The sequence below is a fragment of the Centrocercus urophasianus genome, unplaced genomic scaffold (assembly GCF_019232065.1).
Source record: "Centrocercus urophasianus isolate 14NV4802_14NV808 unplaced genomic scaffold, USGS_Curo_1.0 seq_25, whole genome shotgun sequence".
Taxonomy (NCBI): domain Eukaryota; kingdom Metazoa; phylum Chordata; class Aves; order Galliformes; family Phasianidae; genus Centrocercus; species Centrocercus urophasianus.
In genome coordinates this window covers 4,578,671-4,601,554 of record NW_024884811.1, presented here as the reverse complement: position 1 = coordinate 4,601,554, position 22,884 = coordinate 4,578,671, and the positions used below count along the sequence as shown (strand labels likewise).

The 22,884-nt window shown below is 38.5% G+C and overlaps 1 protein-coding gene across 1 annotated transcript in view; it reads left to right on the top strand.

Annotated features, from left to right (window-relative positions):
• The first annotated feature begins 235 nt into the window (after positions 1 to 235).
• The window catches only part of DMGDH (dimethylglycine dehydrogenase), a 47,756-nt gene continuing 25,107 nt past the window's right edge, over positions 236 to 22,884 (top strand). The window contains exons 1-7 of the mRNA XM_042825604.1: positions 236 to 366; positions 3,381 to 3,546; positions 9,517 to 9,615; positions 10,797 to 10,961; positions 11,371 to 11,575; positions 17,768 to 18,016; positions 19,207 to 19,405. Coding sequence (XP_042681538.1) covers positions 251 to 366; positions 3,381 to 3,546; positions 9,517 to 9,615; positions 10,797 to 10,961; positions 11,371 to 11,575; positions 17,768 to 18,016; positions 19,207 to 19,405 — 1,199 coding nt within the window. The 5' untranslated portion in view covers positions 236 to 250. The remainder of the gene's footprint in view (positions 367 to 3,380; positions 3,547 to 9,516; positions 9,616 to 10,796; positions 10,962 to 11,370; positions 11,576 to 17,767; positions 18,017 to 19,206; positions 19,406 to 22,884) is intronic.

Genomic DNA, 22,884 nt, shown 5'->3' with positions numbered 1-22,884 from the left:
CCTCCTGACCCTGCCGGCAGCCCCCGCGCTCCGCCTGGCCCGAGGCGGCTCCGCGCCCCTCGGCCCCGCCCGTCCCGGCCGAGGCCCGGGGGAGGGCGGCCGGCAGCGCGCCCGGGCTAACCCGTGCGGCTGTTCCAGCCAAGGGGCGGGCCGGCGGCCTCCGCGGGAGGAGAGTTCGCGGCGGGGCAGGAGTCTGTCCGCCGCCGGGAAAGGCGCAGCGCTAGCGTTCCGCATCCCTGAGCCGTGCGGAATGAGCGCGATGCTGCGGGCTGCCTTGCGGCGGCTGCGGCTCCCGCGCCGTGGCGGCTGTCCCGGCCCCTCCGCTGCCTTGCGGGCCCTCGGCGGCGCCGCGGGCGCCCGGGGCGGGTGAGTGCGGGCCATGTGTCGGGGGGCTGCGAGGGATTGCGGGAGCGGGGCTGGCTGGCTGTGGTGATGCGCGGGAGGTGTGGGAGGCGTCGGCCCCGATTACGGCCGTCCCACCGGGGTGACTTTACCTGCGAAGGTGCGGGAGCCGCACCAGAAAGGCGAACCCACGTGGCGGCGCTGCGCGGGGCCGTGGGGGCCCCTCCGTGGGGCGGGATGTGCGCCTGGGGAACCTCGCCTGTCGGAGAGCAGACCTGCCCGTGGGGTTGTCGGTGTGCCGAGCCCCCCGGTGTGTTCTGGGTGAGGTGGGCACACACACAGTGACATTTTGTCGCATCAGGTGGAGTTTACAGGGGACGGACTCAGTGGATTCTGACCCTGCTTGAAAAATATGGAGGGCCAAAGTATGAAGCCTTAAATTCAAACTGCAAAAGAAGTTCAACGCTGATTAATGTGTACCTCACTACAGTATTCAGTATAGGAGCTGTTGCTCTTTACATCAGGCCATTAAACAGTTTAGTGATAACTTGGAAGAAGATTAATCTGTAACCTCAAAAAAGATCGTGTGTAAGTGTGTGTAGCTCAAACACAGTGAACTCATGGTGTCCGCTGCTTCCCTCTGCTTTGTTTCGCTGCCACGATTTGTTTCGCATGCCTGTTTATCCCCAAATTTATATCTACGATATGATTTTGTAAGACTGTTCATAAAGCACATAACTAGCAGCTTGGATTTCTGAGTGCAGGTGGGTGAAAGTTCAGTTAATGCATTAGATAGCCTTGTGTCAGAGAAGTTGGCAAAAGTAACAAGCAAAAAGCTGTTTAAACGTGTGGAGATAAAATTAAATGAGTATTGATTAGCTATCCTTGAGCAACAGATGCTGTGGTTTCACAGCTATCTGGAACATCTCCTGCACAAAGAGGTGTGACCTTGTCTCACTCATACAAAAAATGGCTGGTTTTAATTTGGATAAATTTCCTGATCTGCTTGCTGCTTCAAAGTCTGTGGAAGAGAGAGCAGAGGGGAGGATCGCACAAGGTAGAGAAGGATGGACTACCTTTGATCTCAGTTCTAGTTTTTGCTGGCTTAAAGTGACTGAAACTGTGGTGCAGCTTAGTGGCTGTATGCAAACAATTGATAAAAAGCACTATTTTTGTAATGCTCTAACTTCAGTAGAGTAAAACATGTCAAAACAGATAGAGCATGGAAATAAAAACTGAGTTTCATGGTTCTTGAACACTGATGTAGCCTGCTGACACATTAAAGAGCTTTCCTAAGTAGGCACTTTCACAGAATCATGAAACCCCCCACACATGGGGGGGTGGAAGGGACTTCTGAAGATCATATAGTCCAACCTCCTGCTAATGCAGGTTCATAGAATCACCAAGATTGGAAAAGACCTCCAAGATCATCCAGTTCAGCTCTTCACCTATCAGCAGTAGTTCTCATTAAATCATGTCCCTCAGTACAACATATAAACAGTTCTTGAACACTATTCTAGAGTTGGTGACTCCACCACTGCCCTGGGTTGCTTGTTCTAACACCTGACCACTCTTTCAGAGAAGTAGTATTTCCTAATATCCAGCTTGAATCTCCCATGGTGCAACTTGAGGCCATTCCCTTTAGTCCTACTGCTAGTTACATGGGAGAAGAGGCCAACTTCCACCTCATCGCAGCCTCCTATCAGGTACTTGTACAGAGTGATAAAGTCTCCCCTGAGCCTTCTCCAGAGTAAATAATCCCCCTTCCCTCAGCTACTCCTCAAAAGACTTGTTCCATGCAGTAGGTTTCACAGGAAAGCGTCCTGGTGGGTTTTGAATACCTCCAGAGAAGGAGACTCCACAACCTCTATGCGCAGCCTGTTCTAGTTCTCTGGCACCACTGAAGTGTGTAAGTTTTTCCTCGTGTTTGTATGGTACTTTCTGTGCTCCAGTTTTGTGCTCATTGCCCCTCGTTCTGCCACCCAGCAGCACCAAGAGAAGCCTGGTCCCATCCTCTTGACACCCACCCTTCAGATATTTATAAATATTAATCAGATTCCCTCTCAGTCTTCTCTTCTCCAGGCTGAACAGTCCCAGGTCCCTCAGAAGGGGGATGTGCCAGGTCCCTTATCATCATTGTTGCACTCTGCTTGACTGAATGACCAGTAGTTACCGGTCTTTCTTGAACTGGGAGCGCAGAGCTATACACAGTATTGTAAATACAGCTTCACCAGGGCAGGGTAAAGGGGGAGGTTCACCTCCCTCAACCTCCTGCCCATGTTCTTTTTAATGCATCTCAGGGTACTGTTGTCATTAGGGTACACTGCTGGCTCATGGCCAACCTGTTGCCTACCAGGACACCCAGGCCCTTCTCTGCAGAGCTTCTTTCCAGCAGGTCAGCCCCTTACCTGTACTGATGTGTTATTCCTGACCAGGAATCTGTTATTCCTCCCCAGTTTTAGAAATACACACTTACCACATTGAACCTCATAAAATTCCTCTACCCAGCTCTCCAGTGTGTCTGACTGAATGGCAGCATGGCCTCCTGGTGTGTCAGCCACTCTGTCCAGCTTTCTATCATCAGCAAACTTGCTGTGGGTGCATACTGTCTGTTCATCCAGGCCACTGATGAAGATGTCAAGTGAAAGTGACCCAGTACAAACCCCTGGGGAACACCACTAGCTACAGGCCTCAAACTAAACTCTGCCTCACTGACCAGAACCATGCTGATCACAATTTTCAGAAGACTGTGTTGCATACACCATAGCATCTTTGGGAAGCCAGATTTTTGTTGCTTGAGGTTGTCATTAAGAACTGAGAACCAGAGATAAGAGTAAATGGGACAAATAACAAAGATTGGAGTTATATTTGCTTTGTGGGCTTATTAGTAATGTATGTGTGTTAAGACTTCTGAAGAGTGTTTACTTCAAAAGAAGATAAATGTAAATAGGTTAAGTTCTAAGGCACTTGGACAACCAAGTGAAAATGGACAAATGTTCAACTGCCTTTCTGTAACTGTACTGTTTTGTTTACCCTAGAAAAGAACACCGATCTCCTTCCTTGGGGAAAGATAGAGCAGACACAGTGATCATTGGAGGTGGCTGCGTTGGTGTTAGCCTAGCCTATCACTTGGCTAAGGCTGGCTTACAGGATGTCGTTCTACTGGAAAAATCTGAGCTCACTGCGGGATCTACTTGGCATGCAGTAAGGAATATTTTGTTAATCTCTGAGATTAACAAGAGTTTGTTACAGTTTTAGCTCCGGGTTCTGTATAGACTTCCTGTGTGAGTTTTGAAAGTTGATTTAGTTATCTGCAGTATACTCATTTGTGAAAATTTGGGCAAATACTGAATGTATTTTTGGAATTGCTGAAAGATAACTGTTAGTACTGCTACACATTTTTGGTAATTAACTGGATTTAGACTTTATGTCTAAATAAACTTTAAACTTTAGTTTAAGTTGGATTTTTAAAACTTAAGTTTTTACTTCATAAGTAATTTAGCTTATACTACACAGTTTATTACTGGAAGTGATGCATAAACCAGAAGTGTGAAATTTGGCATTGTTTTATGCTTAATCACTTTTAATATGTGTGCTATCCTGAAAGAAAAGTGATAGAGAAGCAGCAGCAGTGTCTAGTTTTTGGGAAAATCACTGTCCCAGAAATTGATTTTTCTTAGAGACAACAGCTTTCTTTCCTGCCACCTCTGATGTTACACAGAATTGTGGAGGAGCAAAAGTAACAACTGTACACTATGATTTCCTAAGGCCTCTGCTCTTAGGAAAAGAACTAAAAAACATATGTGCAATATTGACAGGTGTGGACACCTCCTCTTACAGTGCTGTACAACGTGCATGTATGTAACTACGTATTTTGTATGTCAATGTCTGGTGTAGGTAGTGTGCTGAAATAAAATAAAGCTTGCCACAATAATAGATGCTTTTTACATTCATTTCAGTCTACACTCAGATGAGGTTAGCAGAAATCTATTCCCGTGTGTAGTAATAAAAGTGGATATAAAAGCAACAGTTTGCTGTCTCTGGATTTACTCTGTTAATATACAATAGAGCATTTATGCAATATTTATAACTAATACCTGAGTGGAGGATGACTCAAACAGATCATGTTTGATTTATATTCTCATGCTTTTCCTGGAGGAGCAGGTCTGAAGTCTGAAATACTTCATTATAGTGCAGATGCTTTGTGTGTTTGGAGCCTTACAAGACAATAATAGCAAAAAATGATTTAGAAAAAACACTGCCTGAGATGTTTAAGTATATTTATGTTTTCTTTTACTTGGTTTTCTACAAACAGAAGAAAACACACTTTGTGGAGTTAGGAAAACAAAATCCAGTAATTACCTTTCTTTTAGACAATCATAGCATAGCTGATGGCAGTAAAGAGAACAGAGCAACGTGATCTATAGTGTCAGATCATGCATCTCAAAATGGAATGATGATTGTGAAATGTCTGAATAAATATTTTTTAAGCATGTGAGAGTTGCAGACTGGATTCTATTTACCCAGTGCACATACAGAATGATGTGTGTGTAAAAAAAATAATAAAAATGTCCTCATTGAATAAGAAACCAAAGTGGTGAAGGGGGAATTTGTTTCTAAGTGTTTTTTTGTTATACTCGCCCTCTAGATTATTGTTTGTAACTATGTAAACCAATCCTTCAGTATTGCTCTCACATCTTGGTGAATGTAATGATGGAGCACTGGGTGAGGAGCTATGCTGTAAAGATGGGGAGGGTACTGCAGCCAAGAAGAGGGCTGCTTTGTAGGCTCTGATGCAACAGGATGTAGTGATTAACACAGTAAGACACCTAGTAGGAGACAGGTCATAAATGGATAGCTATGAAGTAAAATACATAGTCTAGTATTGCTCTTCATTGAATTCAGTGTTACAGTGCTGTATCTGAAGATGAAAAAGTTGTTTCACCATATCAAAGAGATCAAAATTGTGATTGTCAGTTCTTCATTGCAGTAGGTACTGTATATTTACCAATGACCTCCTCAAAGTGTTTCAAAACTAGGTTTAAATGAAAATTATATATGTAAGTAGCATGTTGAATGGCACATAGCATATTGTCTGCAGCCCCAAAACCTGAGAAAGCCTGGTTCGGATATTGCTAAAATGTACCAGATTTTCTCACTTTCACAGACCAGTAAGTCCTGCCAGAGCTCAGGATTGTTTCATATAGATCATACTCCTGTCGGTGTTACTGCCAAAACTTCATTCCATGTCTCAGGTCTGAGATAAATTTGTCTGACTTTCATTACATTGAAATGAAAACAAGATGGAGAGAATGATGAGAAGTAATGAGTAGGTAAAAATAATGGGGCATGTGCTGCTCTTCTACCTAACCACAACAAAGTAATGATTATTATATGAATGTAAAGGCTTAACGAACTCAAAGAGTTTTTGAATTTATATATAGTGCAGATCAGACTGTTGGCAGTCTTACTACTGAAGCTGTAAGAACTGAACTATGCATATATTACTCACTCAACAAGTAGTTTTCTAGGAAAATGTGGAATGTATCATTTTGTTATGTAATACTGATTCTTGCAACATTCAACTGATTTTGCTGCTGATAGTTAATAAATCACAGCACAAGACAAAAACTTGTTAAGATTTGGTCAAACTTGCAAGAGTGATGTAGCAGGTGGTTAACAGTGTTAATTCCATTTCACTTCAGAATGCTGAACAGACTTGAATAAAATGAAAAGAATAAATCAAAATGTAAACGTCTAATCTATAAACATGGTTTGAAATCTCTGTTTTTAAAGCATAATGTCCGTTCTAAGGAAAATTACTTTCATTGCTCATGTTCACCTACAAGAACAAAATCTATCTCACAAAAATAGAGCAAATGCTAAAGCAAATCTTCAGATATGAGAATGGTTCATTGTCTAATTCAGGGTGGCATTCTGGGAGGCCAGCTAAGCTAAACAGGGAAATCATGACAATTTCAGTGCAATTCGTGGGAAGTGGAAGCAGAAAAAGGCTATGAAGAAGTAATTTTAAAAAATTGTATAGGCATGCAAAAGATATGTTACTCCAGTTAAGACTGGAAAGGAACATTAATGCCAACAACATCTTCCAGTGTTACGTTAGTAATAAAATGCTGAAGAAGGGAAATATGGGACTCCTGCTGTATGAGATGGGTGATTCAGCCACACTGAACACTGGTAAGTCTGAAGTACTCAGTGCCTCCACTACCAGTCTCCACTGGCAAAGTTTCTTGTGCCTCTCTGATTACAAACAGTTTGGCGAGTAGAGGAACTACCAGCAGTAAGTATCAAGTCAGGCATCACTAGAACTTGATTGATGCAGATACATTGGCTCACATGGTCTGAATCTAAGGATGTGTTGATGGCATTGCAAGATTGCTGTTACATAATTTTTGAAAGACTGTGATGTTAAAGAAAGTACCCAACGCCTGGAAAAGGGCAAAAGGGTCCAATTTTATAAGAAGCCAGAGAGATTACTGGGGAGCTAAAGGCCAGCAACTAGCCTTACTTCGGTTCTTAGGAAGTCATGAAGCAAGCTTCAGATATGTGTCTGGGCCCATAAAGAAGAACAAAATTGGGAACAGTCAGCATGGATTTGTTGAGCGTAAAGCAAATCCAGTACCTTCCATGTCAGAATGACTGAAACTGGGGACAAGAGGAGAGTAGCTGAGTCATTCTCCTGAACTTCAGCAAGACTGTCATGACTCCCATAATACTTATGTATTCAGTTAAAGATTTGATGGACTGTATGGCAAGGACAACTAGGTGGGTAAAAGACTGGATGCTTGAACTTAGAGTGTAGTAGTTAATGGATCATACTATAGCCAAAAGTTGGTAACAACTCAGTTGCCACATGGGTCTGTCCTTGGACCCATCTTGTTTATCAGTGATCTGGAGCAAATAACAAAAGTGCATACTTACCAAGTTTGCAGTTAACACCAAACTGTGGGAACCAATCAATACAATAAAGGGCAGGGCCTTTTCAGGGACCTTGTTGACGAACCTGGGTAGACTGGAGGGATAGAATGACAAAAACTTCATGAAATTTATCAAGTACAAATGCAAAGTATTAAAATAATTGTCCATGGACAAACAACAGTTTCTATCCTTAGAGATTTTCCAGACAAGAAAACTGGGGAAACTGATTGGATCTCATAGCTGACCCTGCATAAAGCATAAGGTTACAGAATTCCTGGCATCTTACTCAGCATAAATTATTCTGTAATTATATTATCTTAATTTTATTGTAGTCCAGTCAAGTTATATTTGCCTCCTCATTACATTTCTGAAATCAAAAACATTTTTCATGAGAAGCCAAAGACACAGAGTGTGTTTAGAATTCTTTTCTTCACTTAAAAATGTCGTGGATTCTTGAAATGGAATGCACTTTGCATGGTTATAGCTAATTTGTAAGTAATTTGTGATTCACTGTTAAAATGACTTCACTAATAGTGGCCACTAACATGGAATTTCCTTAACTTTGGAAGAGGTATTGCTAAATTCAGAAAAAGAAGAAAAGATCAAACAGAAAACATTTTTATAAATAATAGGAAGACGGTAAAACTAATATGAGATGGAACAACTTCCAGGTACAAGTGAATGAATTACCCATTGATTATTGTGAACAGCTGAAGAAATGTAAACACTTCAGTGGCTAACTTATTGCTTTATTCTCTATACACAGAAAAAAGGTTATTTAGGGCTTATTTTTTAGGAAGCAAGAAAGTTTTAATTACAGATTTTCCAAGGAAGCAGCCCTGGCTTTTAGTTAACTGAGGAAATTATATAATGTGTTCACAACCTCGTAAAACCATGTGAATCAAATGAGATCAAAAGCACTCAAATATTCTGTGTCCATTGTGATGTAGATGGTGCAATATCCTAACAAGAAAAGATAAGCAATATTTTTGTAGAGTATTTACCTATCTTAAGGATCTCCTTGTTTTGCACTTAATGTGGCCCTTGGAGGATATTTCTTGCTCCTACAGATTTGCATGATTGTTTTTAAATTCAGATTGTTTGGGTAACAAACAATATCATACATGCTCAGGGAACTGCAACCAAATTTATGAGTAAAATGCACTCGCAAATGAAAAATATGTAATTTCACTTATTTGGTAAAAAATGGTGCTGCATATAAACTCTAACATATCAGAAAGATAAAATCCACATGAAGGGAAGTAGGAAAAACTTTTTACAATGGTTAGCCTAAAACTCTGCTGTGTTAATTTTTACCTTTGGATTCCCTGCTGTTTTTACCTCAAAATGGCTATGAACTCAAAGGTTTACTCTGGTGTCTGTCTGCTTTAACTGGTTTAAAAAACCCTGTGCTGTATTTTAGTACATCCATGTAAGTAAATGAATCCTTTATATATAATTTGAATTAATAAGTAAAGCAGTCATTATCTATGAATAAGGTCTATTTTAGTCAGCAAAGGGGATATGCTATGAAAATATTTAAAACAATGTAGTTGTTTAGCTTGAAAATGTAATGTGATTTTTCACTCAGAAGAAGGATTTCAGTGAGATGCTGAATTCTGGAGCTACAAAGACATGTGCCTAACTACTCTAAGACCTAAACTCTGCTTTTCTTAGTTGCTCAATACGTGCAGTCATGAATGTCATTAGAGTGATACAGCTGGCTCTAGAGGAGGCAAGTAAATAGTTTCCTTAAATGCAGAAAAGGCTGTAGTAACTTCTTGCTTTCATGTTTGCATGTGCCCAATAGGGCTCCTCAGCGTTCTAAAGTCAAACCTAGAGAAACTGTGTGCAAAATACAAATACCAGTATCTTATATTACTTCTTGAAACACAGCAACTGCAGAGACTGAAGTTGATGAGGGTTGTGTGTCACTTCCAAACAACTCTATAATTTAAGGAAGAAAGGAAACCATAGGAGAGGACAACTGCAGGAGTATCAGGAGCTGCCAAATTTGATGAGAAAGGGCAGGTGTTAAAACAAGTGTGCAGAGAAGAATGCCTTAAGTAGGGAAAGAATTTTGGTCTTATTTTCATAGCACTCGTCTCTATCCATGTGTTGCTTTTCTTTACAGTATCTTGACAGTTCCTGTTTGAATGACAGTTGAAAGGAGGGAAAGAAAACATTGCATTTCTAATTGTATCACTATGCTGTTGTTCCTATTTCTTTTTTGAGGCTGGCTTAACTACTTACTTTCACCCTGGAATAAACCTGAAGAAAATCCATGCTTACAGCATCAAACTCTATGAAAAGCTGGAAGAAGAGACTGGACAGGTAACTGACTTTTAAAGTATTAATTCAAATAAATATAAATCTTATTAATAGTCTTACAAAAGAGTTTGGAATGGACAGATTGCATATAATTGTTCAAGACTATTGTAAGTCTTACCTTTTATTTAAATATGTTCTTCTGCCTGCACGTCAGTGCTAAAGTGTGGTGCTTAATCAGTAAATATTTTAGATTGTTTCCGAGATCTTCCTGAAGTTTAAGAAGATGGTTTTCATCAAACATCTCAGAAGCTCAGCAGATAGAGTGTCTGCAACTTTAGCTTCATGTAGGAACAAAAATAGCATCAAGGATCCGGAATGAATGGATTGATTATGATGCATTCCTGCTTTAAACATGTCCACTTTTAATTTCATATGATATGATAGATCGTATTTGAGAAGATTGCTGCAATTCTTCCTATCCCTTTAAGAGGCATGTTTTTATTTAGTGACTTAAGGAAGGGGTATGCAGAGAGGGAGTTGTGTTCCTTATCTGGCATCATTCAGCCATTCATTTACTACACTCATGCTTGCTTCAGCAGAAACTGCATGATACTCATAGTAGCATGAGTTGTTAACTTGTTAATTGTCATAAAAAGCTTTTTTCTTCTTTCTATTGCCATTTTTTAAAGCTACCTAGTCAGCAAATAGTCATTAGAAGTTCTACTAAAAGTCATATTAATGCCCTGTGAAGTAACAGAGAAAAGACAATGTACATAACATATACCAAAAAGTGAGCATTCTGTGTCTAAATGTGTAAGGATGTATACTTCATTAGAAAGATAAAGGGGAGAGAGATTATTCATTGTGTTTAATAAAAGTGCTTGATCAGCTAGGTTTATTCAGCTGTACCTCAGTAGAAAATTATGTAGGTGGTAACTTTTAATGTAAACAATTACATACTATTTTCAGATGTATCTGATTGTTTTGAAAGTGAATCTATAAATTATTAATCAAATCTTAACAAAAGCTTTTTAGAACTTTTGACGGTATTATGTATTTATTTGGGAAGCTAATTTGATAACATTTAAAAAAAAACATCAAAAGAGTTTACTTATAAATCCTGTTCCTTCAAGACTGCTTGACTTACACGAGTCTTTTTTGTCATGTTAATGACAAAATTTATGTGGACTTTCCATAGCACAGGAACACGCATTTATCGACTTCACTTCTACTTTTTCATTTAGGCTGTGGGGTTTCACCAGCCTGGAAGCATCAGAATTGCGTCAACCCCTACCAGGGTGGATGAATTCAAATACCAAATGACTAGAGCTGGTTGGCATCCAACAGAGCAGTACCTGATTCCACCTGAGAAAGTGCAAGAGCTGTTCCCCTTACTGAACATGGATAAGGTAAAGAACCTAATTTTAAGAAAAATAACTTCTATTGCATTTAAATAACAACCAGATATTTAATTTTATAGCCTATTCATAGAAATGGTATGAGAAACTCTTGTTTTTCAGTGAAAAAATGGATGAAGGAAATTACTCAGGCTTTAGTGAATACTCTATGCTATAATTCTAAAGCATTGGAACCTTTAATTACCTGGGAGAACTGGGGAATTTTACTTCATCAGGGCCACTGCTAAGTCAGCCTTTTAATATTCTATGTTTTTTAAATTCATTTTGATTTGTCTTGGTAAGTTTTACTCAAGAGATCAAAGAAGTAGATCACATTTAGAAAATAAAGCATTTTTGAAACAAAACTAGTTGATTTTGATTTTTATATCCTTTCGTTTTGTGTGGTTTTTCCTCCACTTAGGTTTTAGCAGGCCTGTATAACCCTGGAGATGGTCACATAGATCCCTATTCTCTGACAATGGCTTTGGCCGCAGGAGCCAGAAAATACGGTGCCCAGTTAAATTACCCAGTCCAAGTGACTAACCTGAACTCTCGATCAGATGGCACATGGGAGGTTGAAACTCCACTTGGGGTAATTCAAGCGAAGAGAATTGTCAACACTGCAGGTAGGATTTAACATAATCATTTTTATTCTCTTTGGATTTACAAACCAGGTGACACTGAGGATCTGTACTGAATTGTGTGATTTACAGAAATGAGTAAGATATGGTTTTGAGTATTCATTTGGTTTGCAGTAAAATATACTCTGTGTGTATTTACATTACTATGAAAATTTAGCTCTTCAGTTAGTTGCCCTTAACTAGGAATTAATAATATTTCTTTCTGGGTTGTCTCCAGAAATTAATAGTTAGGCTGTCTTCTTAGATTTCAGAAGCAGAAGAGACCTCTTCTACTGTGCAGTAAGAAGAAGAGACAGTCTGTGAATGTTGTCTTATCTTATGACAGCTACTTAGGGAGATGGGATATCTGAATGAAGTAGGAATATCTTCACAGTTCTTTTTCAAAGAGAACTGAAAGTTTGTACCAAATAAGATAACTGCCCACTTCAATGTTATCTTTCTCTAAGATTTAGCTCTATCCACATATCATTGAAAGGGAAGATTTTTGTTGTCCTTTGCTTAATATTTTAAATGTACACTTTGCTTAACAATACATTTTTACATGTAATAAAAATTTCTCAACTGCAAGGATCTTATATTTACATATGATATTTTTATTCTTCATTTTGTTAAAGAGGCCAAACTGACATTTCTGCTTAAAAGAAACAGGTTTTGTTTTTGTTTTTCTAAATAAATTGAATAAGACAGGTACTCTTCTTGTTGGTGGGTACAATAACTATGGTTAGTACTTAAAAACATGAGCCGGTTGGATAGGAAAGGAGTAATTTGAGAGAGTGAAAAAAGGTATGTACTAGGTTACTTTTTCATGTAAGGAATTCAGAGAGCCCTGTGTTAGATCACAGAATCACAGAATGGCCTGGGTTGAAAAGGACCACAATGATCACCTGGTTTCAATCCCCCTGCTATGTGCAGTGTCACCAACCACCAGACCAGGCTGCCCAGAGCCACATCCAGCCCGGCCTTGAATGCCTCCAGGGATGGGGCATCCACAGCCTCCTTGGGCAACCTGTTCAGTGCCTCATCACCCTCTGGGTGAAAAAATTCCTGCTAATATCTAACCTAACCTCATTCCAGTAAAGACTGAGAAATCTATTGAAAAGTGTGCTTTCTCATCATATATGCTTTACATACATTGTTGCTCATCTGTGGTTGCTTTCAGCCTTGCTGAAATAGCTTACCTTGATTTTCTGTGCATGGACTGTCATGATGTCAATGTAGTGTGCCGTAATGACATTTTGAAGAGGTCTAGAGGAGTTCAGTATACTTGTCAGAAAGCAGGTAACCACAGAGACAGGAAAATCAAATTAATTTTTTGTAGACTGCTAAGCCAAGCACTTAGAAGATGAAAGGTATCAATATGTAGATTGCCTTTGGATTCTTAGTTTATTTGGGTCTTGAACTGTTTCGTGACAGCATTCAGTTACAAAAACTCATAACTTCTTTTACTAGGATCCTTGTGTTATTTCTTAGACAGGATGGATGCATTTGTCTAAAAATATTCCGAGATTATGGAATGAGGAGCTCTTTTGGCAGTCAGACTTCTTATTTAGGCCCCAAACTTGTAGATATTTGTAACTCCAAAATATTGGCTCTGCATCAGATGGATGAAGTATGAGTTTCACAGACATAGTAATTTCCTTTAAATTTTTGTAGTGTACTTGTCTTTGGCTTATACATGAAGTTGACAGTAGGCAGAATTCTCTAGTAACTGCTTCTCAACGTCTGTTAAAATCAAAATGAGCCCTTACAATTTTTTCATAGTCTTCTTCTGACTTAATAACTTATTAAACTAAAAATATACTGCAAGCTGTTCAGCCAGAATGAACATTGGAAGCACGTATTGCTTAACATTCTGGCTAAGGATGTGAACAATACTGTATAACCCGTATCTTTTATAAATGTTCCTTCAGCTAACATTTATTGTTTTGCTCAGCCTTATCTCATTCCACCAGAATGGCTCTCCACGTTCTCTCTTCCTTCCTTATCCCCAGCCAGCAGCTGCCATGGAATTGGAATTTGAACAAACTAGTCTAAACCGATCTTTAGCTGTTCCTTATGTGAGATTTCCATTTTGGAACACAGTAGATGTCTAATAAGTCATCTCTGACATAAAGTAACTGGTATTGAGCTTGTTAGAGTGATTTCAGCCTATTTATAACAGAAAGTTGATTAAAATCTAAAAAAATAGCTGATATAGTTTGTGCAATGTACATATGCATACATAAACACAAATGTTCAGGCCTGTGCACAATCTGTATACTACCGTTTAGACATATGTAGTGATGCAAGATTTTCTCTTCTTTTAAATACAAGAAATAGATTACATAGTTGAACACATAGGTTCAGTAATATTACCAGTAAATAGTTCTGCATCAGATGTTTGCAATCTCTAGAATTTAATCTTTATAAATGTCCTTGAGATGTAATTTATGCTTTCATTTATCTCTTCTATCTGTGATAGGACTTGACATCTGCTTCCAATTATAATTTTGTTTTAGAGAACATATTCTCTCCGTTGTCATTTTTGTGTTTATAATGGCTTTTGCACATGGTTCAAAAAGTTTAAACAAAGAAAGTATAATATATTTCATATAGTAAGTGCCAGCTGTTGTAGTTTTGAACAATTAAATAAGCATTTAGCTTCAGTATGAATTTTTTTTTAGAAGTACAATATGTAAGATTTTATTTTGAGCACGCCTAAAGTGCTTGCTTTTCATTCATTCATTGGCAGTTTAAAATCAATTGTTTGCCATATATTTCTGGAAACTTAATGTTTTTGTAGTTAAAAAAAAATCCTTAATAATTTTGAAAGCAACAATGTTAATTTTCAAAGATCTAAAATTAAGTCTGCGATTTTTACTTTCTCTGTGGATTTTGAATATGTTTGCTCTCTATATTTTTCACACTAATTCTGTTTTAACAAGTAAGCAGCACATTGAATGTCTTTGAATATCATGTCTGGAAGTAGTATTTATTTTGCAAATATCTCTTTTAAGTCTAAACAGTTTTGGCAAGAAAAGAGCATATGATGCTAGATGCTATTTCACTTTCTTTACTCTTAAATGGATCATTAGCTGATCTTACTTTAAAATTGTTTTCTTTGGAGGTGGCCTGGAAATGCCCAAATCAAAGTAAGTCCCTACAGATCTTGATGTGTCTTTTCATTATATCATATATATATATATATGTATATATATGCAGTCATGTTAACACATCTACAGTGTTCCTATATCAGAACTGTGAAAATGAGAGCCTTGCTTTCAAATCTGAGAAATTCTTAAATTATTGGTACATGCTTTTCCTGCACAAAGATTTAAAATAGAAAAACTCATAAAATACTTTGTGAAATCAATTGTGAATGCAATTACTACCTCTGCTAATTATTGGGTATTGGTTGTATGATCTTTACTAGATTTCTGGAAACAGCAGCAGAATTATTAAAGACCAGATCTTTGGCTGATTTAGGGGGAAGAGTTCTCTTTTATATGATTTAAATAAATTAACCCTAAGGATTCTGTGAATTCTAAAGCACTGCTAAATTACTGTAATGCCTGTGTGAACAGTGTTTGTGGTTGACTAGTCAACGGCCTGGACTTGATAGAAAGGGGCAGCGTGCAGATTGCCTAGTAAATGAGTGAACGCATTTCCTTTTTTTATTTTGTAATGATTTTGTTAGGCAGCTTTAGGTCCCCTTAGCCTGTGCTTAAAGTCACATTTGTATTTGTCATGTAATAACAGAGGAAGCCCTTGAAGATGTGCTGGAAATTAAGCTTCATTAGTTTTTTTGGTTGTTCTTTGCATAAAGAAACATAGATCAGGGTTCAGAAGCCTTAAAAAGATGTTCTGAATGTGTGCATAACTATGGCACAACCTTACCTGAGCTGTTTTGACCAACTTAGGAACTATTCTGTCGATGAGTCTCCCCAAGTAGCAAGGATGCAGTTCAGAAGCAAATGTCTTACATGTAAGATAAAAGCAGAACAGGAGATACTGTTTTTTTTTTTTACTATTTGCTGAACAGGGGCTTTTAATTGTTTGAATTTCTTGGTCATCATCTTGGATTTCATTGTCCCTTTCTTCACCTGGCCATTAGCAACTGTCAAGTGAGTTACCACAGAAAACCTTCCTCTTGGAAACTCTATTTTTAAAAACTCTGGGTATTAGACCCTGTGGCTGCCTTTGAATATTAAACAGGAGATTAACAGCCCTCGCAGTGTGAACGAATGGCTCCAAGCCAGCACAGCCCAACTCAGCTTTTCTAATTGCCCTAGCTTTAGGCCTTGCCAGAGATGAGAGGATGTATGCCCAGGCTAGTGTTAGCCAGCAGCATGGTATGGTTGCTTTCTGTGGAAGCATGGAAATAAGGCCAGTAGGGCAGGGATTTTCCCAGGAAGAGCCTCATCCCAAACAGTGCAAGGGAGAGAGTGGGCAGGCCACAGATTGGCACTTGTCATCTGCCCATCATCCAGATTTCCAGACAAATTTGTGTGGAAGATGCACAGGCATATCCATAGAGACAATCCCAGGCCACAGACAAGACAGGAAGTCAATAATAAACAGGGTCAGAGACTGCTCAGTTATCAACAAGCAGGTCCATGGTGATGAGACTAGGTTGAGGCCAAGCTGGAAAGTAGTCCACAGATCAGGGTCTGGATCAATGAGGTCCATGTCCAGGCACAGGCATGGTTGTGACAGAGCTGTAAACAGGCACACCTCCAATCAAACCAGCTCAGACTGGTACTGAGTGGAGCAGAAGCGGGGCTACAGGACTCCTGGGCAGGGATGTAGGTTAATGTTACAGGTGAGATCACTGAGGCATGCTAGTGCTCACAGGACGCTATGAGCTAAAATTTGACCAATTCTTGGAAAATGTGGAATTGGAAAGTCTGATTCAGAAGAAAAATAAGCTGCAAAAAGAGAGAAAAGCTGCGTGTTAAGCTGATCATCATGCGTGTATTCCTAGGACAAAGGGAAGTTCTATTAAGCAGCAAATCTTGCTGACAACTTTTCTTAGAATTGGAGCTGACCAATTATACAGGAACCAATCTGCATGGCCTTCTTTTAGGGGTACGTGCAGCACACTGCCTTTAATTTGAAAGGCCCTGTTGCCTCAGCCTCTTCGCCCATTTGCCTTCTGCCAGCCTTAACATTGTCGCCACAGACTCCTCTGAAATTCCTTCTTTACTTCTTTATTCTCTACTTTCATTCCATTTCTGAGATCTCCATTCTTTCATCCAAAGAGTCAGGAGAGTGATGTTGAAAGACATTCCAAGCTTGTAAGAGCACGTGCCATCTCAGTCTTTTGTATCTGCTCTGTTCTTTCATCTGTACATTACAACCTCACAACAGACATGAGCCATGCTTCAAAGCTAGAACTAAGAAGACACTGGTACATCGCTGGTACATATTAAGTGAATGCGTCTTGCAAGGTAGAAAGATCTGGTCAGGAAGGACCCTAGCAGAGGAGAATTAGGCCTTTATCTGTAGAAGTTTACACTAAGGACTTTGAGCAGGCTCAAGGGCTGTGAAATTGTTACTCACTTTTTCTGATCGTGATTTGTATCTGAACGTTTAATTAGACAGCTGCAAGAGAGCATGCTCAATAGTTGCCAATAAGAAAATCATAACAAATTGACTATTACCTGGAAGGCCTAATTAATAGAATTTGCATGGTACATATAAAAGAAGAGGGAAAAATTAGCCAGGTGAAGGAACTGCCTTGCTGTATTAGGACTTCTCTACTCTCTTGGAAAAGCATTCTAGCTGTTTTGTTTGAGAGTAAGAGGTTAGGACAACAGCTATTGTATGAGTTAATTTGTCTGCTTGTGTTTTTTCTTTCTGTGCATTGCAGACCTACTCTGAAACAAACCATGAGAGTTGTGGAACTGGATAACTGAATTGCCTTCTGAAGTTTTGGAAACTTATTTTTTCAGTGATGTTTTTAAATACTTATATACTCAAGTAATGTTTGGTGGTAAAATTAGTAACAAGAATGTCAAATCGTGGACTGAAAGTAATGCTGGATAATACAAGAAATAATTTTAAAAGTGAAAGCGTGGAAAAAGATTCTTCACATTCCACAAAGCATAATGCTTTTAGCCAATGTTTTATTGTTATTTTCCATTAATTGTATGGAAAGTGTTTGAATGTTAGTATTTTCTTTGTTGTTTTCTGTAGGATTTTGGGCCCGTGAAATAGGCAAAATGATTGGCCTGCAGCACCCTGTCATACCTGTCCATCATCAGTATGTTGTGACATCAACTGTCCCTGAAGTGAAAGCCCTAAAAACAGAATTGCCTGTGATTCGTGACTTAGAAGGATCATATTATCTAAGGCAAGAAAGAGATGGTCTTTTATTTGGTCCATATGAAAGTCAGGAGAAGATGAAGCTGCAGGACTCTTGGGTCACAAATGGAGTCCCACCAGGTAACTGAAAATATTAAATCTTTAGATTTGATACTCAGAAGCATATGTTTTAGTCTGTATTACTCCCACCATGTCAAAATGCCGAATGAGTTGGAAAACAGAAAATACTTGCAATACATGATTAATTGAAGCACATACACTTTTTTTTCAAAGAACAGCCATGACCTCTAATGTAAAAAGAAAATAGAAATAAAAATTTGACATAAAAAATACACAACTGCAACATATTCTTGCCTAGTCTCTGGATAGGTGTCTGTTTGTTGTGATCAAATCAATTTACTAAATCTATGTTATACACTCTTTTGCATCCGAATAGAGTTGTTTTTTTTTAAGCTTCAGTCCTGTCCAGCATACTGACAGGGGCTTTCAAGTTTTGACTGCTCTCTCAGAAGTAATGTGGTTTTCAAATAGGAGCAGAGATGAAGTAAAGAAATGTTTTAATCAAAATACTGCTTTCAGATGTAAGTGGAAGAGAGCTATAGATTTGAATCGAATTTTTTGTATGAAAGTATCACAAACTTGCCATACTGCTGGTTATTATAAAAAAAAAATAAATAACTGTGTTACATTTAAGCTCCATGTTTCTATTAACTTCTTCACAGAAATTTATCTTAAGTCAGTGTATTGATGTTTAAAAAAAAAAAACAACACAGAAGGTGTTTCCTAAGGAAGGGAAGTTAAAATTGCTGGGCTTTGAATGACATTGTCTCAGCTTCCCAGGCTTATTGCCTCCACTAGCGACAAGTCCTTCTACAGAGTGATGTTTAGTATCTTAGAGCACAGACTAAAAACTGAATTATATTGAGGAATTTAGTAAATGCCATGGAAGTCATAAGCTGACCCCAGCAGTATGTTTTTTTCTCTCTTCAACTTGTTGCCATAATGAGAAAAATAAATTGATCTTCTTAACAGAGAAGGAAGTTTTCTGTCTTCCTCCATGTCTTTTCTACTTCTTTGTTGAATTTTCATGACCTTAGGGTTAAACAGATATGCATAAAAGACAGTGTAGCTGCAGTGACAGTAAACTTGATCCTGCAATTAACTAGGGGTTTATACACACTGTTTTTCTCATGTAGTGTGGTAAAAGTTTGAACATACTGATAAAAAAATGAATTTTATATATCCAGATTGCGTAATTCTAATTAAAGTTTTTCAGTGTAATTAACAAGTACATAATGATATTCCTGCAGGTTTTGGAAAAGAACTTTTTGAGTCTGATTTAGACAGAATAATGGAATATATTGAGGCTGCTATGGAAATGGTTCCAGTTCTGAAACAAGCAAACATCATAAACACAGTTGCAGGTCCTATCACTTATTCTCCAGACATTCTTCCTATGGTGGGACCACATCAAGGCGTCAGAAATTACTGGGTAGCTATTGGGTTTGGGTGAGTAAATTTGTTGTGACAAATTTTGCCCATCATATTGTTAAAATAATAGCTAGCTTGAGCTTTGCAAAATCTCTTTTTTGTTTTTTTTTGTTTTTTTTTTTTGTTTTTTGTTTTGTTTTTTTGTACCCATGCAAAATATGATTGGAAACAGTCTTAATAACCTCTGTCCACATATTAGGAACTTAACCTTCTCTCCTTCATCTTACAACTAACATTTTTTTTCAGTTTGTTTCCTCCTTTATTCGGAATCTATCCAATACCTCTGATATTTCATGAAGCAGCAGGAAGTGAGTACTAGTTGGTACTGTCTGCTCAGCAAGTTAAAGCCATGAAAGTGCTGAATTCTCCAGTTCGTTTCATGCATCGCTTTGTATTAAGTTGTGTTCATAAATTGTTTGTTATATGCTGAAAATGGTATTACTAAAGTTGAGGTTATTGTGCTGAGGTTAATGTGACAACAAAAATGAGTGTTTTACTGGTGTTTCTTCTCTTCTGTCCACTGTGATATCTTCTTTGAGTGTGATATGCATTTAATACAGTCCGGCTGCACTGAAGTCAGTGATAAAACTCCTACTGACTTACCTTTAATTGTCTTAGCTTGCCTGTTGTCTTAAGATTGATAGAAAGAACTGAATGCAATTCCAGGTGCGTGTCATTGAACACGTTCTGTTTACATGGCTTTTCTAATTGCCTAATTTGCTGTTCAAAATCCAGCTAAGCTTTTTCTAGTGTTCTTTCTGTCCAAACCAAACAAACCCTTAGATCGTAAGATAAGGCAGTATCACTGACTTGCTTTCTGAGGCCCTCAAAATAAAAGGGTTTGGTAATTTTGCAATGATTCATTGTGAAAGGTGTTCACCTTTGCTGCTTGGATTAAAAAAAAGAACCAACAAAACTGTTATCTTTCAGTAACATTTGCAGAACTTACAGTTACAAAAGTGGTTTGCCTAGTCCGAGTTCAATGGGAAGACTATTTAAGTTCATTACTATGCTGCCAGACTTTGGAATCTGTTTTCCTTCACTGGCATCAGTGGGAGCAGAATCAACGTTCCATACAGGAATAACTGGAAACCAGTTTGTATGCTTAAGTTTCTTAAAAAACCTTATTTCAGGAATTTGATTAATCTCTAAATGTATAGACACAGGTTGCAATTATAATGCTGTGAGCGGATTACTTTGTCTGCTTTTCAGGGACTTTTGACTTGTTCTGCACTTCTGGGTCACAGCGGTGTTTCTGCCAGTGTTGTAATCTTTTGTGTGCATTAGCAAATTCTTATCTCACAGTCAGCTGGAATGGACATTGTGACAGAGGACTTAGTGCTGTTAGTTCAGAGGATTTTTATTATCTAAAATTAGCAGCATGCTAGGCATTTTAATGTGCAAAGAGGTTAATAAGTGTAGTTAGCGGGGCATATAGCACTGTTTATTATTAAGGTTGCTCAATGCTTCCCGACTGTTTTCAGTTATTTATAGCTTTGAAATTCTTAACAAGAGGCTCGCATTCTATTCAGGGAAGTTGGCATCAGGGCAGTATAACTACTCAAAATAATGAGTATATTGTAAGGGATGTTGTTTTGCCATGTTAAGCTTTTTTGGTGGAAGTCTTTCTTTCAAAGAGCTCCAATGTTCCTTTTTGCTGAGAATGAACTTCACATTCATTTTGGCAGCATTGACCTTTCTCGTAGAAGATGTATCTTTGTGCCATTCTTCAAAAAGTCTATAGATGAGGACCATTCACTAGCCTTTATAAAAGTAATGGCTAATGAACACTTAACAGAGACTCGCTTGATTTTCTCAAATTCTATCCAGATCTATTGTACAGCCAGAGACTGAGTTTTCCTGCAGAAAAAGAAATATTCAGGGTAAAAAAATGGCTAAACCTGGGATGAAGTAACTAGAAGAGGGACCACTGTGTTCAGGGACTTGGATTTCCTAGGAAAATGACTGGAATGAAAAACTTCAAAAATCAGAGAGAAGGGATCAAGCATGGGATCATGGTTGGGACCAAGCAAGGGATCAAGTATGACACTTGCTGGTGGAATAGGACATAAATGGTGGAGAAGATTGTATAGAGCAGAGTATCGTTGGCAGGAACTGAAAGAAAACAAAACAGAATGGCATGTTGTGTTCTCTAAGGCAGGTTTCTTTAACTCTCCACATGAAGACTGGAACTCCTAAGCTGTACCAGTCTTTACAAATATACCATGCCGTCACTGCAAGCTATAGCAGAACAAAGATTTATTAACACATTCAGCTCTCCTTATCTGAGTTGATGAGGGGTTTGGACATCCTACGAAATTTAACATCACTGATGGTGTAAACTCTGCTGGGAGCACCGTAGATAGTGAGCTATATGTGCTCAATGGTGGAGAGCTCTGCAGAATGCAGAAACCAGTCAGCCCAGGTGCAGATTTGTACCTGTCATAGAAACTCCACACTGCATGGCTGCTATGTGGACGGTCTTGCACATGGAAGTACTGTGCCATTATCTCAGCAGTCATTAGCTGAAGATAAAAAGGTTTTACTGCATTTGAGTTGTTGCCATCCATAGTGTGCTTTGTGCTGCATATCCCCTGCTTCTGGCTGCACTGAATGGTGCAGGGAAACTTGAGATGGCTGTAACTCCTTCTGGAGCTATGTTTACAAAACTGAAACCCATGAGTACGTAGCAGCTGGCTAACTAAATCAACAGAAGAATTGACTAGCTATTCAGCAGTACTTAGAGAGTGGCTGTTTACAAGCTGTCATCCTTACCATATCAGCTGTGTGATATGAACTTCTGCCGTGAATCTGAAGATTTCTGATGAATGTGCTAAAGGCGTATGTTCATGTACTCAATTGATATTTGTTTTATTAAAACACATCCCTATAACAACAGCAGCACTCTGTCAAAGTAATCTCAAGGAGGCTCAGGCATTCTACGGCTAGAAAGTGACAGGACTAAGGATAGAACTAAGTCTTCTTACGCATATGCAATAGGATCAATGTTATTTATTTTTCAGAATATCTTTATCTTTTTAATGCAGGACATAGAATTCAGAATGCAAAGTTTATGAATGGCAATTCAGGTTTATTTTAGCTTTACTATTCAGTGTGATTCTATGAATTGTTGCATGCTAATTTTATCTTGGTTTTGCACAGGTTTGTTATTTCTTCAAGATTTTTTCTGTTCTACTCATTGGAGCATTCCATAAATAACTCAAGAATTTGTTTTCATTGGCCGTCTATACAGAAGGATAGTAGAGTACTTTCTGAGACATGGGAAAATTTCTAACAAAATAACTCTATGTCCTGATGTTTCACACACTTACTAGATAGAAGCAGGAAAGGCTTTTGCTACACACTGGTAGAAAAAAATTCCTACATGTGTGTTTGTTTAGCAGAAATTTTCTGGAACCGTTTGTCTTTGTAGTATTGGAGTATGGAAGGGGCAAATCAAGTAAGAAAAGACAGCTCTCAGTTCTGGCACCACTCAA